Source organism: Pteropus alecto, unplaced genomic scaffold (assembly GCF_000325575.1).
Source record: "Pteropus alecto unplaced genomic scaffold, ASM32557v1 scaffold125, whole genome shotgun sequence".
Classification (NCBI taxonomy): Eukaryota; Metazoa; Chordata; class Mammalia; order Chiroptera; family Pteropodidae; genus Pteropus; species Pteropus alecto.
In genome coordinates, this window is record NW_006436888.1 from 7,542,826 (window position 1) to 7,558,213 (window position 15,388).

The following is a 15,388-nucleotide window of genomic DNA, read 5'->3' on the forward strand; positions in this document are numbered from 1 at the left end:
GGGAAAGAGGTACTGTCCTTTCTAGGGTTAGTACTTTGAGGATAAATCATTAGGTAATTCAATTATTTAATATTTCCTTTACATATGAGGTATCTTGGTTTTCTGCTGTAATACTGAATAACATCCTGTTACACACACTGAAAATCCAACTGGAAGGAGCATTTTCAGCACGTGCACTTGAAAAGTTTCTTCAACCTCGGAAATCCTTCAGTCATTTGCTGAAAAGCAGTATTTAGAAAAATAATTAAAACTGTTGAATCGAATCTCTCTGTGTGTATAACAAGTTTTCTCTTAAATCAACAGTTACTGCATCCAGAACAGAACACATCCCCTATGACGGTATCTTGAATTTGAAAGTTCTGTTTTAAGTGATTGAATAAATCAAAGGCTAAACCTGAAGTCAAAAAGAGCTGGGCTCAGGGCAGAGTCTTTGGTGCTTTTTCTTGGCCTTCCCCAAATGACTAAAAATGTGAAGCCTTTTCTGACTGCTCTGCTGCTGGCATTAGCCTGTCGTATGTCAATTCCGATGGCTGACGTCACCTACCTTTTAAGATATCTTTGTTTCATTAATGAAGGAATTAGGGTCACGAAGTGGTTTACAATCACTGTACCACACGGCTTAATTCTTTAAGTTTTCAAATATCACCCTTTGATATGTAAACCTTAAATGTCTTAAATATGGTATGTTTTATAAATGAATAAAAAAAGGGATATTATCTTCTGTGACATAAATTCCAGAAATGTCAATTCTCCTCGGAGAACGCCGTGCCTCCCGAGAGCAACTTCCACTTGGGGACTATCGGAGGGAGTGTCACTGTGACTTCTCTGATGGAACAGAGAGGGAGAGCGATCTTACTGGTAATCAGACAAAGTCGAAGATAAGTTATTCCTCAGTTTGTACAGGCAGATAAATAAGGCCATGCTAGAAGGGACCTAGAGCTTCTCAGCTGCTCTCTCGAGCTCCCTAAAGACCGAGAGGCATAAGGGATCTTATGAAATGCCAACTTAGCCTACAGTAGACACTTAAGAATTAAGGTAGGGACTCCGGTTGGCACTGAAAAGCACCTTTAGAAAATGTAGTCTTAAAAATGATCATCAACGTACCAGAAACTAACAAGCTTCAAAAGCACGTACGTTACCACTTTTACTAACCAGCATCGGACTACATTAACGCAGAACGCGCAAGATACTACAACTGTCAGTTAAACTGAACACCAGGGCACGCATCTGCTCTCAGAAAGTTTTTTTAAATGGACAGAAACATTATCCATGTGTGCAGAGAGTGAGTGGGAATAGAAAAAGAGAGAAGTGGAGATTTTTTTTGTCTCCGTTGTCTCTTGTATTTCAAACATGGACATCTCTGAGGCAGCTCTACTGCATGGGACGTGAACTATTTCATTGGTAAACTGCCTAATTCTAAAGAGGGCTAACTAGTTTTTACAAATGAGTATAGCTGCTTTATTATTTTTTTTAAGAAACAAATTTTTCCTTCAGCAACCAGCTATGGTTTTAAGTAGGTGAGGCTTTACATCTTTTATAGGAATAATGTCTTAAATTAGGAATAACTTATAAAAATTCGTCTCCTATCATCGTAAGTTGGCAAACTTTATCAGAACCCAGCCACCATATTTGTTTGTGTGTCGTCTATGGCAGCTTTTGCGCTGGCAGAACTGGGCGTTTGCAAACAGATTGTGGGGCCTTTTAAGAAAAGGTTTGCTGACCCTTGGCTTAAAATCTAATGACTAAGCATAAGCATCGACATCCATGTAGTTAGATGGGAACTAATATCTCCAGAAACGTTAGAAGTTTTAGATTCTTTGAAGCACGATCTTTTCTTAGGACTCTTACAAATGACGGCACCAAGTTATTAGTGCGAGGTCGAGGGGGAGGGGCGGTGTTGAGTGGAGTTGCCTCAGAAGAGGGAACTCCCAGATTGTATTTTTCACATGTCTTCTCTGGGACTACCTACAGGACAAAAGTTGTCAAATTTAAATTCGAGGCTGATTTTGAGGAATTCTATTCCTGGTTTTTAAAAACGATTTTTGGGGGGCACTAAATCCTTTATTATAACTTAAGATGTGTTAAGGCCACATCCAGCGGAGACTTTCACCCCTTGTGCATACTTACAAATCAGCATTATATTCTAAACCTCGGCAACACTCATGGTGTCTACTGAACACCTGTGTGTGATCCTGTCTTTAAAATACAAGTTCTGTTGGAACACCTCCTCTTAACTGCAGCATAGAACACACAGATTTAAGACACTTCACACCACGTTATCTTCGCTCAGGCTGGGAGTCGGGCTCGCTCACTGTTTTAAATGAATATCCTAGGTTGATCCTAACAGGTCACCTTTGTGTACTGACTTACCTCATAGCGCCAGAGAAAGGGAGATTTAGAAAATAAAACTATAGGAACAGGGTAATGGGCAAACGGTAATTCTAAACGAGAAAGAGATTTGTTAAAAGAAAAAAGAAAAGAAAAGTAAAGCCTAGTGAGCCTCCTTGCTTCGGAAATTTGGACGCGGCAGAGAGAATGTCATGTGGCAAATTGCTGTAATCGCAACCAGCCACTCGCTCCGTGTCTTCTGACAGCGCAGCCTCATTTAGATTTCCGCGTGTGCCGCCAGTCTTGTCTTTTTCCTTCTCGTACTGAAGGCTTCGCCCCCAAGTTCTAAGCATGCCCTGTGGCGGCTGCGGAAGGCCCTGCCCTTCACTTACTCATGCACTTGTACGTCTACTGTTTGTGACCGTTCTCCGGTCGTATAAGTAGCAGGGTTAGTAATCAGGGTTAGTTTTACTTGTATCTTATTTTCATTCAAGATGGATGTGAAACTTACTGGCATACCTAGGCTGCAGCCCCATGCAAGCAAGCAAAAAGCAAAATATTGAAAATGGAAGATAAACTGGCTGGCAGGCATCTAAACTCACCCTTTTGTACAGCCTATGGTCCACCAGGGGGCTTTAGACAGTAAAACAACACCAAAGAGCTATTAGCATGTGAGGGTCACAACAGAAATATTGTCAATAGCTTTATTTCAACAGAGAATATAAAGTGGCTCCTTTTATGGAAAGGAAGAAGTGGTGGGGGCACGTGAAATGAGCAGGTAGAAAACGCATCGATTTATTCTTAAGTCTAAAAATGTTGGGGACCATGTGACAGCAAATTCTCAAGAAATGGGACACCTCTTATTGATTCCTGAAGCCACTATCTACCTACTTTTTGCTAAGAGGGGGTCAGGTGCGGTTTCCTATTTTAATGCTTCTAAGGGGCAACCCGCATAATTTCTCTTAATATTCGGTAACCCAGAACGAAAACAGGATTATACTCCGCCTAGGGAAAACACGAGTTAACATATCCAGGATAGGTTTTCAGGATTTCTCTAAATTCCTTCGTCAAATACATAGGAACGGGCAGTCAACAGCGATCTCGCGCAGTCAGTGTAAAAAGGATATTAAAATTTGCCTGCACGTTTTTCTACAATCTGACCTATAAAAAAGCAAGTAACAAAAGGAGGTTTTAAACAAAAGTAGGGTCTTTATTTCATCCTAAATAATGAATGGAAATTCAGAGTCCGTTTTCTGATGCTCTCTTCATAACACACTTCCTTGTTAGCCTTACGAGGTTATCACCAGTTAGAACATGAACCTAGAAAAGGTAAAATCATCATGAAAAGCTTCCCTACCAGTTTCTAGAAAGAGAACTCTGAACACACGAATGAAAGGTTTCCTTTGTTCGGCCCACGTTGGGGAGCAGCCTTTTATACATTTATATTTTAAGTATCTTTTGGGGTGGGGCGGGAGCGGGCACATTCAGAGCAGAGCAGGTATATGTCATTGAAAACAACGAGATCAAGTCTTAAGGTTGCCCAGACTGCGTCTGTACCTAACACTTTCTGTTGCTTTCCAGTGGTCCACTTCTACTGTTAATCTGTCTTTACGTAGATCATACTAAGAAGTTAGGCTGCTGTGAGGCAGAGACTATGTCTCAGTCATCTCTGCTTAACTGCGGTTTCTTTGTTTCTAAAACGGGAACAACAATTTATACCTAAAACAGTTGTTATGCGAACTGGCGAGACAGTTTCCAAGCATGATGCTTGCAACGCGGTAGTTCTTTTTTCAAACTTTGTTTAAATATCTGACCCTCTCAACTCACCTATTGGAAACATGGGGCCTGCCTTGGGCCAAATAAAAGAAAGAAAAAAAAAAAAGACAGACAGAAAACGGGCGTGGCACTCTATGAAATTTTGCTCATGTTCGCTAAGATTGCATCACCTATCCAGATTTTTGGAGCTTAAGGATAAGACTAAAAAAAACAAGGAAAATGTAACTTGTGAACAGTTTGGTTTGTCTGAAGTGGCCTAAAGTGAAATGTAAAGGTAATTTTCTTGAAAATAAAAGCTGTCAGGTGAGTATTAAGCACAGTCTCAACAGCGCTGGCGCTAACCTTCCTGGGCTTTCTTTCGTCTGGCAGGTGAGAGAGTAAAAGGGAAGAAGGGGCGGTGAGCACGTGAGGACATGAACGGGGCCCAGGTAAGTCCTACTCCATCGGATGCAAGGACTGGCGTGCCACGTCACAGGTGTGACTGAGTGATGGAGGAAAGAGACTGGCTCGGTAGGCTTGTGGAATTAATTTCACTATGTCGTGGCCACACCCCATGTTTTGATTTGTGTTTCCTAAAGACTTCCTGCTTCAGGGCAGTGACCCGGGTACCGCACAGGCTGGCCAATCAGGGGGGGACCCGCCAGTCACTGCCTGGCAGAGGGCAGGCGGGTAGCTGAGGCATCCGCTTCTTTCCCAGCATCCTAGAGAATACCGAGCGTACCCTAAGGAAAGGTTTTACTATTGTTCACGTGTGTGGCTCCCTGCATCGTCCCTTGTGTCATGTAAATGATCCTTTGGTTAATTTCCTAAAAGCACAAGTGCCCAGTTAGCCCCTATTCGGTCTCAAAGTCAAAATATTTTCCGAGTTAGCGAGTAGATGGTTTTAGGGATAAGAAAAACTCAAGCAAAACGAAGCCTCTGAATGCGTGTGAACACTCGGGCTTTGGCGCCATCGGACAGGAAGAGGAAACGACATTACGGGGTGCCCATGAAGGGGGTCTGGGAGCTACAACCTGGCCGATGCCCGGAGGAAGTACAGGACCACGGGATGTCATCGCGGCCAGTTCCCACGGCCACTTACAGACCCAGACTGGACTGAGAGCCTAAAGAAACAAAACGCTCATCACCAGCCCCCAAAATCTAAGGAGAGGACCCCGTCTCCTTCACAAAGAGAGCTCTGATTTGAGGAAACCCCTGCAGCTTAGCTCCCCGGGAAGGTCGCGTGTCTCCGCGGAGGGCGGGGTCTCAGCGACCCGTGTTCTCCTAACTGCAGATGCGCCTCTCATGTCAGGTGCGCCCTTCCCTGCGGTTTCACTGCCAGAACTTCTGCTCCTCGGCCGGGACTAGCTTTATTAGTTTAACGCGGCCTGTGGGCCACTCCGTGTCCAGCAGAGGGCAGCAGCTATTCAGTAGAAATTCTACAGCAGGAACTCGGATGGAATTAGTGGCTTTCTACCCTTTCCTGGGGAATAGAAACTGTTTATTTTCTGTCTGGACACACATTAGCACAGTCAGGGGTTAGTGTGCGGAACGTGCTGCAACACGGCACAGAAATAACACGCTAAAGGGGCACGTGGGACGAAAAGCTTGTCCGCGTTAAGCTGTCCTTGCGCTGAACTGAAACAGAGAAACGCTGGCGTGACTGTCCACCGTCCACCGTGTGCGCATGGTCTGGAACGGCTACGAACCTTCCCGCGGCAGCAATCGGTCCCTAGTTAGCGGGCCGTACTGTCCTGTGGCAGTGTGGGAGGATTCTTTTGATTACTTGGAGGGGAGGGGGCGGGGTGGTGGCTCTACGTCGGAGTTAATGAGTGGTTCAGGGGAGCAGGGTTGTTTTATTAGTCGTGATGAGTAAAATGTATAGACGAGGGCTAATGTACCTGTGACGACAGCGTCGGAGAAACCTCATTATTTTTCGAGCAGCTTGGTCCTGCTTTTTGGTTAGCAAACTGCTCCTGGAAAAGCCAGAGTATTAATTAATGAATGTCACGGGGAGGGCGCTGTAAAACTTGATATGCAAAAGTTGACAATGAGTCAGTAGGGATACAGGACTTTCAATGAAACGGTTCGCACAAGCGTATGCTGCTTTCCGGCCCTGCATCTGAGCATCGCTGGGAGAAGGGGGTGGGGCTGCGGGAACACTTCCGACCAGCTCTAAGGGCGACGACGTAAAAATGGAAAATCAGATGTCACTTGGCGACTCTCGATACGATCGCTTTGCTGAAAGAGGCCTCCTGGCATTCGATGCGCTTTCTCAGTTTAGACGTGGCCCTGCCTGACTCTGACCCTCTGGGCTACTGTTTTCTCAGCTGCCTGTGCCAGCAGAGTCCACGGTGCGAAACATTTTTCTTACACTCTCTCAAGCGGACTCGCTTCACTCTACCTTTCCAAGTCCTTACGTGTAGTGACGCCTCCTTTTAGACTACTATGACAGAGTGCCACCGTCCTGAGCGGAAACTTGGGTCCTGACAAATTCTGATATAAGTTGAAAATGGGCCAGTGACATCGAAATCGTTGGGCGGGAGGGGGACGGAGAACGAGCTCAACAGACAAAACGAGACGACTCGCAGACAGAACTATACGACGTCGCGATGTCTAGCATGGTCTGGATAGGAAATGGGTGCAAAATTCTTTAGTCCCTGCGCAGACCCTGACGCCGGCACAGGGCCATCCTGGCAACTAAGTCGGGGTTCTCTTCCCCGAACAGCTTTCGCTCCGCGACACCTCCTCAGCTCACCTGAGTTTCTGCTGGACGATCACAGCCGTCCGGCGAGCCTGCCGTCGCTTGCCGCATTTCTTATAGCTCCGGTAATACTTCTGGATCAGCACAGCCGCACGCCGGCTCTGCTGGAATTTCTTCTGTTCGTAGTAACTTCGGAATTTGCTCTGGATGAGGATGGCAGCCTGTGTCATCTTTTTATAAAGTGCATACTGCAGGGGAAACAAGAAGAAGCAAAACCAGTAACAACGGGAGCCGCTCGAGTTTTGTGTTCTCTGAGCTCATCAGGGGAGGAAAGAAGAGAAATGACGTTTTCCCCTTTATTACCAGATTATCTCTGTTTTGGGTTTAATCGCCAAAGAGGCAAACTGAGAATCATTACACGTACCTTTGTGAAATGCAAAATATTACTTTAAGGATCACCTTCAGATCAAGTATTGCTTAAATTATTTGGGAAAAATGCTTTCTCCCCAAAACATCAAAATATATTGCCCTTCTTGAAAACAAAAATTAATAGCAAGCCACTTAGACACTTAGGAATCTTAAAAACTTACATAGAAAAATGTAAAAGTGTAAGGTTAATATTCACTATCCAATTTGGAAGCATTCTTAGTTAACCTTCTGCGGGCCTCCCGTGCTCCCCACCCCCACAAGCGTACTCAGCAGTCAGCATCCAGTTCCTAACCATCATTTCATGTAAGAAATTTCTGAGTTACAAGGTCCCAAATACAAGGCTTATCATGAAACGCTGACACCTTTGAGCCATTTTAACCTGCAAAAGGTTGACACTCATAGGACTAACACGGGGGTGAAGCCACGAATCCCAGAAAGTCATCGTGGAACCGGGGACCGCTCAGGGGCCAGGGTGGGCGGCCCCCCGACCCAGCCTGCAGCAGAGCTGCCAAGATGAAGGGTGAGGGCACGTGAGAAGGCTGCTCTGCCATTTGTCTCTACGCACTAAAAATACAGAGCTCTCCATATTTAAAAAATGCTATTCCAAACTGCTCAGGACACAGAATATGACCCTGGGGACAACCAAGCCCTCTGCTTTCAAGAAGGTGACTTACCAGCATGGGGAAAAACAGTCCTCAGAACAGCCCTGCGCCCAAGTACACCACTGCGTGTATGAGGCGGGATGGGAAGAAACTGACTTCTTAGAATGTTCTAGACACAAGAGCCTTCTGCAAGGATCTTGTTCCTCTCATCTGACCTGCTTTACATTTCCATCTGCGATATCCTACAGAGCTTCTGCGGTTTTCAACAGCGCGGCCTATGCGTACCGCACACACAGAGCCTGCTGGGCCCGGAGCACACCGGGGGAAGGTGACTTACTCAGCAGCTCACTGGGCTCGCGGGAACTGGCTTGGATGGATTCTTTAGATTGACGTTGGCCAAGAAAACGTCCAATCATCATTGCTGTCAAAACATACTACTCCAACTGAACAACTACACGGTCCCCGGAGGGAGATGCACTGTGGTTAGTGGCCTGGCAAGGGGAGTATGCCTATTTCATGACCCTGCCAACCGAAGGGCCCTTCTTGTAGCTGGTGATGGGTGTGGAGTTTGTGACTCTGGTGGAATGGTTTGTGAGAGGGCTTGGGTATATCATTACCTTCAAGGCTATCCATGTCAGCTTGGGGGAGAAACAGAAAATACAAGATTAATGTTAGATTGCTGAATAGAATGAAATTAAAAACCAGAACCGATAAAACGCCCACCACCACCAACAAAAAAAGGCAGCCTGGCTGTATCAACGCCTTCCGTCTTCCAAAATATCTGCCTCACATTTGTCAATATTTCAAAAAGGAACGCCTTCCGTCTCACTGGATGTAGGCAACACGTCTTTGGGAGGGGATTAAAAAGACCCTCACATTTTGGAATAAACACCTGCTGTAATCGCGGACGCGAAACTCTGATTCTGTGCATCACTTGCGCTAACACGCGGCCTGCCTGCCACACGGGGACCGGAGAGCGAGGCCGCGCCCCCTCCCGCCTTGGTTACAGGGACCGTGGTGTCAGCGTTTACACAATAAACCTTCATTTTCTGGGATCGTGAACTCAACTGGCCATAAGATGAAGGTAGCCCTGCCCCGCCCCGCCCCACTCACGGATAGGGCTGAATCCCAGAGAAATGAGAAATCAAAGCCCTAGACCAGCAAAGAGGCCACAGCCCCGAATCTCTATGTGGCTAGTGTACGTCTTAGCATTTATTATTCCTGAAATGAAAAGATAAAACCTACCTAAAGCGCAACCTAATAAAAGGTTCCAGAATTTACTGACAGGACTGGACTTTATCATACGAGCCATATGAAACTCAGTTAGGCAATGTTTTATACTTTCTAACCACCTACGTTAGAAAGGTCTCATTAATATGTTCTTAATTTCTCTGAGCCTCAACTTCTTCAACTGTAAAATGGAAATCAAATCGTTGACTCCAAATAACGGTAAGGGCCGAATGTGGTGATGTGCCTGAAAGAGCTGAGACATACAGGGACGTACAGGTCCGGACATACAGGGACATACAGGTCCCCCATGCTAGTTACTTAACCCTGCAGGCTGTTTCCGGCAGAGGAAGACTGCAGGAAAGGGTACTTAGATATTCTCGCATCTGTGAAGGAGGGAATGCAAAAGCAGCCTCAGCTTTCCAAAGATCGTGACACTCACTCACTCTAAGATGGATATAAAGAAGGCTAAAGCAAAATGGCTAAAAGTGCTATCGTCTAGTTGCTCCGGAGTTTCATGCGTGTCAAGGCCCTCGCTTCACACGCCAACGACCTCCTTTGTATCAGCCCAGAATCTCAGGCAGGTGGTAACAGAAAGGCCAAAACCTTGAAGGAAAATTATTTTGTGGCATCGGTCTAGTTGCGGATTTTTCTTTTACCCCCTGGCACGTGTCCCTCTGGTTTCTAATGGAGGCGATTCGGAGCCGGCCCTTGAACCGAGCAGAGAGCAGTGCTCTTTGGCCAAACCGCACGTTAGGCTTTCGGGGGCCTCGTGCGTGCTGGGCGAGGTGCACCGCCCCCTGGGACCCGAGCCTGGTTTACCTGCTTGTATTTTCGGTAACAGCGCTGAATGACGGCGGCAGCCACTTCCTGCTGTTCTCGCAACGGTCGGCCCTGAAAGGTAAAGGAAAAATATTTTTCAATAATTTAGTATAAGGAAATGTCGACTTTCCTAGGACTTACGTAGAATTATCGCTCATTTCATTAACTTTGTTGGAACTGAGAGCCTGGGTTTAACAAAATACAGTGATAATTTTAAGTATAAATTAAAAAAAAATGAATTTACAGAATAAATCTCCAACTACTCTTGCTAAGCAGAACCGTGATATTGAGATGTTAGGAGGCCTCGAAACACTTCCATTCGTAAAGTATTTAACAAATCGGGTATTTGTCCTTATAAACTGCCAGATCTCCACTGTCCTTTCCCAAGATAACGTGAGGCCTCTACTCTCGGACGAATGAGCCATGGCTTTTAATGCCGGCTTAGGGCGGCGATTCATTTGAGAGCCTGGGGAAGACTAGGACCCTCTCCCACCTAAACTGCACATACAGCTGCTTTACCCTAAAATTTCAGGAGTCTGCGGGCTGCCTCAAGTCAGTCCCCAGGCCTCCGGTTAGAAACCCCTGCTCCATGTCATAAATTCCTTGTGGCAGAGGCGCCAACTCACTCCGTAGTAACTAAATGATAAATACGTTATTTACCAGCAGTAAGTTGAGATGCTGATATCCACCATACTACTGGTCAGGTTTTTCTGTTTATTTGTTTGTTTGTTTTTTACTACAGCCTCTGAAAATTATTCATGATTCCAAATAAAAAATTCTACAAACTCAGAGGAAAGAAAGAAACGGCGTATGTTCTAGCTGGGCTGCTTCTGACTTCCGTCCACCTCCCCGATCTTAGGAGCGTCACGGCAGGACTGTCCTCTACCTTGTATTTCCGGAACGCCGTCTGGACGAGCCTGGCCGCTTCGTAGAGCTCTCTCTGCTCGTGGTCAGACAGGGTTAGCTGAGCGAGCTCATTCTCCACCTTCTCACTGGTCGACGCGCTCAGGAACTCTGACCAGTCGGCCGCGGAGGGCAGGCTCGGTCTCTCGAAAGCCATCTCGCTGACCGGAGAGCCTCCGGGGCTCAAGCTGGTATTGGAAGAAGGGGTCAGAGGCTCGTTGTACGCGCTCCTGAAGCGAGAGGAGACACGGGCGGCAGACTGGTGACTGATCTGCCCGGTCCGTCACATGCTGACTTAGGAGACGAGACGGCGGCCACCAGGAGCCATTGTGGACTGTCAGGAATACGCCCCTGGTCGGTCGGCTAAGTCACTAAACGTGCCCGACCTGAATCGTCCTCCAGCCAGTAAGTGCACGCTGAGCACTTGTGACGAGTTTAGTGCTATGCGAAGTGCTAACCCCACGAAGTACACTGCCCTCTCTGCTCTAATGAAACTTCGACTGCATTTGGGGAAAAATCGTATGATACATCATCTCACGTGCTCCGATTCGGGGAGAAAAGCCATGGAAGAGGTGAGGACATAGCGGGTCTTACAAGTGACAATGGAGCTTGTCCTAATGCCTCCCCCGCTCGCTAATAAGGTCCTGCCGACTCAGCACCCCTCCAACTAGGCCAATGGGTCACCCACGCTGCCACTTAAACCCCGCGTAGACTGACCTGATCTGGACGGCACTTGGCAGATGGTCGACATCGGCCAGGTAACTGGCCAGCCAGCTCATTGTACCGCTAATAGTGGCCGTATCTGTTTTCTCCAGGGTTGAGGACTCCATGGGCACGAAACTCTCCTGCTTGATTCGGTCTGGCGTGGCTTCAATGATGTGTTCTGCCAGCGTCATCATGTTTACCTGGAAGCCGGCGTTCACAAGACACGGGTTAGAAGGGAAGCTCCGACATTAGCCAGGCCTACCTCCCCTCCCTGACCTTGGAGGAAAAAAAACAGGGCGGTGGGGGGTGGACACCTCAGTCCGGTTCACTCCATGTCGTCAGGTTTTACACAGTTCACCCGAATGTGCTGAGACCTGATCTCCAAAGCACAGTTTGGCCAAAGACCTTTAGTCACGACTTACAGCACTTCCGGCTTGTGCCCACTCTCTACTGTCACCTAGAATCAACCACTTAATGATGCCACGACTAGGCAATTCTATAATAAGTTGTCATAGTAACATGGTGACACTACTGGTTACCTAACCAATACCTCCCCGCCCCCGGCCCTGCCATTGTGCCTGGCCTAGAGAACCCATTTCATGGAGAGAAGAAATGAGCCAAACCCCAGGGGACAGCTCGTGTGTGACAAGACAATCATGATAAACCCTGTCTGGGCTTTCCGCCCTCCTGTGCACAGAGGGAGACTGTGACCCGCTTCTGGACAATGAGACAGAAGACCCACTTCTGGAAGACTGCCAGGAGGGCCTGAGGCAGAGACGCTGCTCTCCCCACGAAGGGTACCAGTGTGCCTGGCCCTCCCGCCCTCCTCCTGCCTGACTGACCGCGGACAAGCTCGCAGTCACACTGTGATGACCGCAAAGCGCCAAGCACAAAGAGGAGGGCCAACAAGAACAGAACACCCAGAAAAAAGTCTGGGGCCCTGATGGCATCACTGAGCAACTGAACCTGTGGACTGCTTGTCATGTGAGAAAAATACATTGTTTTTTCAAATCAAACTGCCGCAGTCAAGTGATACTTGCGCCCAACACATTCCTGACAGATGCAGTTAGGAACCCTTAAGATGCATGTGGAGTGAGGTGCACGTTATCGGAACCAGAGACGTGGCCTCGTTCCAAAACCGTCCTCACACATCTCCTGATAACAGAGATTGCAATATGGCAGTTTAAGTTTCTAAGTGAACCGAAAATGTTCTGGAAGGGTCTATACTCAGGTGACAAAACGCTTATCTTACGACATGGATGAATCTCAAAAACTTTATGCTAAGTGGAAGAAGCCACACACAGAAGACTACATCATTTATGATTCCTTTTCCATGAAATTTCTAGGAAAAGCAAAACTCTGGGGAGAGAAATCAGGTTGGTGGTTGCCCGGGACTAAGATGGGAGCAGAGATGGACTGCGATGGCCCAGCGGGGTTTTGGGGGGTGATGGAAGGGTTCTAAGTGGAATCGTGGGGATGGCTGCACAGCTGTATCCATGTGAAAAATGCACCACGCTGAACACGTGAAACAGGTGCATGTCCTGGGATGTAACTTAAATCTCGACAAAGCTGTTGAAAACACGAGTAATTTTCTAAATTTTCAACACAGAACAAGAATTATTTTTGTAACAGGAATACAAAACAAAAACGTTTAGAGAAAAAATATCTCAGCTTTTTTTTCTTCACTATTGGCTCCCTTGGTTTGTAACTCAAACAGTAGGAAGTACGTCCTATCTTGATTTTTTTTTCCCCCAGGAAAATATTAAAATAGTTTATTAAAAGCAAAGTGGAAATTCTGGAGCCTGAAGAATCTGGAGACTGACTCCATAGTCACCCCCCAAATTCTCTGTTTTTATAAACACCTATCAGTAAAAGAACATCTTAACATCGTAAGTGCAAAACTCTGGAATACTAAGTAGCTGATTTTTTTATTGTAATGGCTACAAAAGCAATGAAATTTAAATAAGTTTAAACCAAATAATAATATTCTAAGCAGCTGGACCTAAAAAATCATGTCCTTCATTTCTAAATTTCTTGGATTACAGTCAGAGAAGATAGCCTTTAAATGTATAGCTTTGGGTTCTTATTTAAATTCTCTTGGTGTCCTGGTATATGAGCAATATTCATATACATGTCTTGAATATATAAAAAACCAATTATATATATTTACTAGGTATATTAATTACATATATCTGCATAACTATATATATTATGTATTGAACATATCATTTATAGTAAATCTACATTAAGCCAAGCTTTATAATTACTGGTTCAATTTTTTTCATATCTTTTCATATTTACTTGATCCAACAAATTCTGAGATGGTTGTGTTAGTCTCACATTGTCATTATAGTTGTGGCTCCACATTTTACATTTACTAGTTTTTGCCTCCATATTTAAGAGTTAGGTTGTTAGGTACACAATGGTTCGTGACTGATCCTCAGTACATTATATACATATGTACTTATTATATCTATGTACTATTTGCCTTGAAGTGTACTTTTTGTCTCTTTTTCTTTATACATATTTGTCTTTTATCTTTCCCCATCGCTTCGTTTTCTCGTTTCATTTCATTTTAGTTGTCTTTTGCATGCAACATATAGTGTATTTTGCTTTTTTTCACCCAATCTGAGAATCTTCTAATAGAGTTATCAGTCATCAAAGCAGGAAGGAATTGGAAAATATTCCTATACTATGTTTTCTGTTTTCTATTACTGTTGTTATTTTGTTACTGTTCCTGAATTTTTTCCAAATGGGGCAAATTTTTTCTTCTTCGGTGGCACAAAAGTTCTATGGCCTGTTTCTATGCTACCTATTAACCTGACATTTCTAAGAAGCATATTTCAGCCCACACGTATCTGTCAATCTCACGGGAACAAACCCTGTTATCTCTTGAGCAGAAGAACTGCTTTAAAACCCTTCTACCTTCTTCACTTCCTGACCTCTCTGGTTTCGATTAAAGAATTCAAAATTTTAGTTCTAGGTTATTTTTTACACATTATTCCTCTTCTATTTAAAGAACTCCCTCTTAATAACTGCCTTATACATACTACCACACCCTCGATAATTATTCAGACAGATCATTTTTACTGGTTTTATTGTCCATTCCTCCATGAACTCTGGCTGGCCCTTTCTTGGATTATTTCATTATTTTTCATGGTTATTTTTTCATTTGGCTAAAGTGCTTCTTTAGACTGCCGCTTTTTTCATAGATGTGTCCTCGATTTAGCAAAATGTTATTATTGTCTCAAGGCTCGGTGAAAATATAAAATGGATTTTTAAAGGTTATTTTCTAGTCTAGGCAACGACTCTGTTGCAGTGACGGATAACTGCTACAAAGCTGCGATGTCGCGTGGACGTTTAAACTTCATTAAACTCAGATAAAATGAGGAATTCCGTTCCTGAGTCACGCCGGCTGCGTTCCGGGTGCCCAGCACCACGTGTGACTCGTGGCCGCACTGCCGGACCGTGCAGGTGTGGGACACCTCTGCCCCCGCGGGAAGCTCCAGCGGACAGCACTCTTCGAGATGCTTGACTTGGTTCCTCCTCTTTAGAGCTGATTTTCATAGTCTGGTGATGTATGACTATGTTTATGTTTATAAATATTGTTCTAGGTGGCTTACGACTGGTATCTGGTACGGGTTCCATCAGGAACCGGTAAACTGTGGTGGCCACGTCCAGCCAGCAACCTGTTTGTGTAAATAAAGTCTGACTGGCACGTAGCCGCAGCCATTCATTTACTGTTCCCTGAGGCTGCTTGTGTGCTGTAGAGGCCGACTGAGCAGTCATGACAAGGTCTGCACGGCCCACAAGGCCTAGACTATTTACTATTCGGTCCTTTACAGAAGACGTGTACCCATCCTTGTATAAAATAGCATCTGATTTCCCAGCCTGCCCCCCGGCCCCCTGTCCC

At 45.5% G+C, this 15,388-nt stretch overlaps 1 protein-coding gene across 6 annotated transcripts in view; it reads right to left on the bottom strand.

The window, feature by feature from the left end:
• Positions 1 to 15,388, bottom strand: part of CAMTA1 (calmodulin binding transcription activator 1) — an 80,533-nt gene that overhangs the window by 8,781 nt on the left and 56,364 nt on the right. For 2 of the 6 annotated variants that reach the window (XM_025048570.1, XM_025048573.1), the window contains exons 7-12: positions 11,488 to 11,675; positions 10,754 to 11,000; positions 9,868 to 9,939; positions 8,436 to 8,456; positions 6,842 to 7,035; positions 5,985 to 6,059 (exon numbers count right to left, since the gene is read on the bottom strand). In XM_025048570.1, the coding sequence (XP_024904338.1) occupies positions 5,985 to 6,059; positions 6,842 to 7,035; positions 8,436 to 8,456; positions 9,868 to 9,939; positions 10,754 to 11,000; positions 11,488 to 11,675 (797 nt within the window). Of the gene's footprint in view, positions 1 to 3,517; positions 3,649 to 3,672; positions 5,838 to 5,984; positions 6,060 to 6,841; positions 7,036 to 8,435; positions 8,457 to 9,867; positions 9,940 to 10,753; positions 11,001 to 11,487; positions 11,676 to 15,388 lie in introns of those variants that run through there. The other 4 variants (XM_025048572.1, XM_025048571.1, XM_025048575.1 and 1 more) reach the window with 4 other exon arrangements.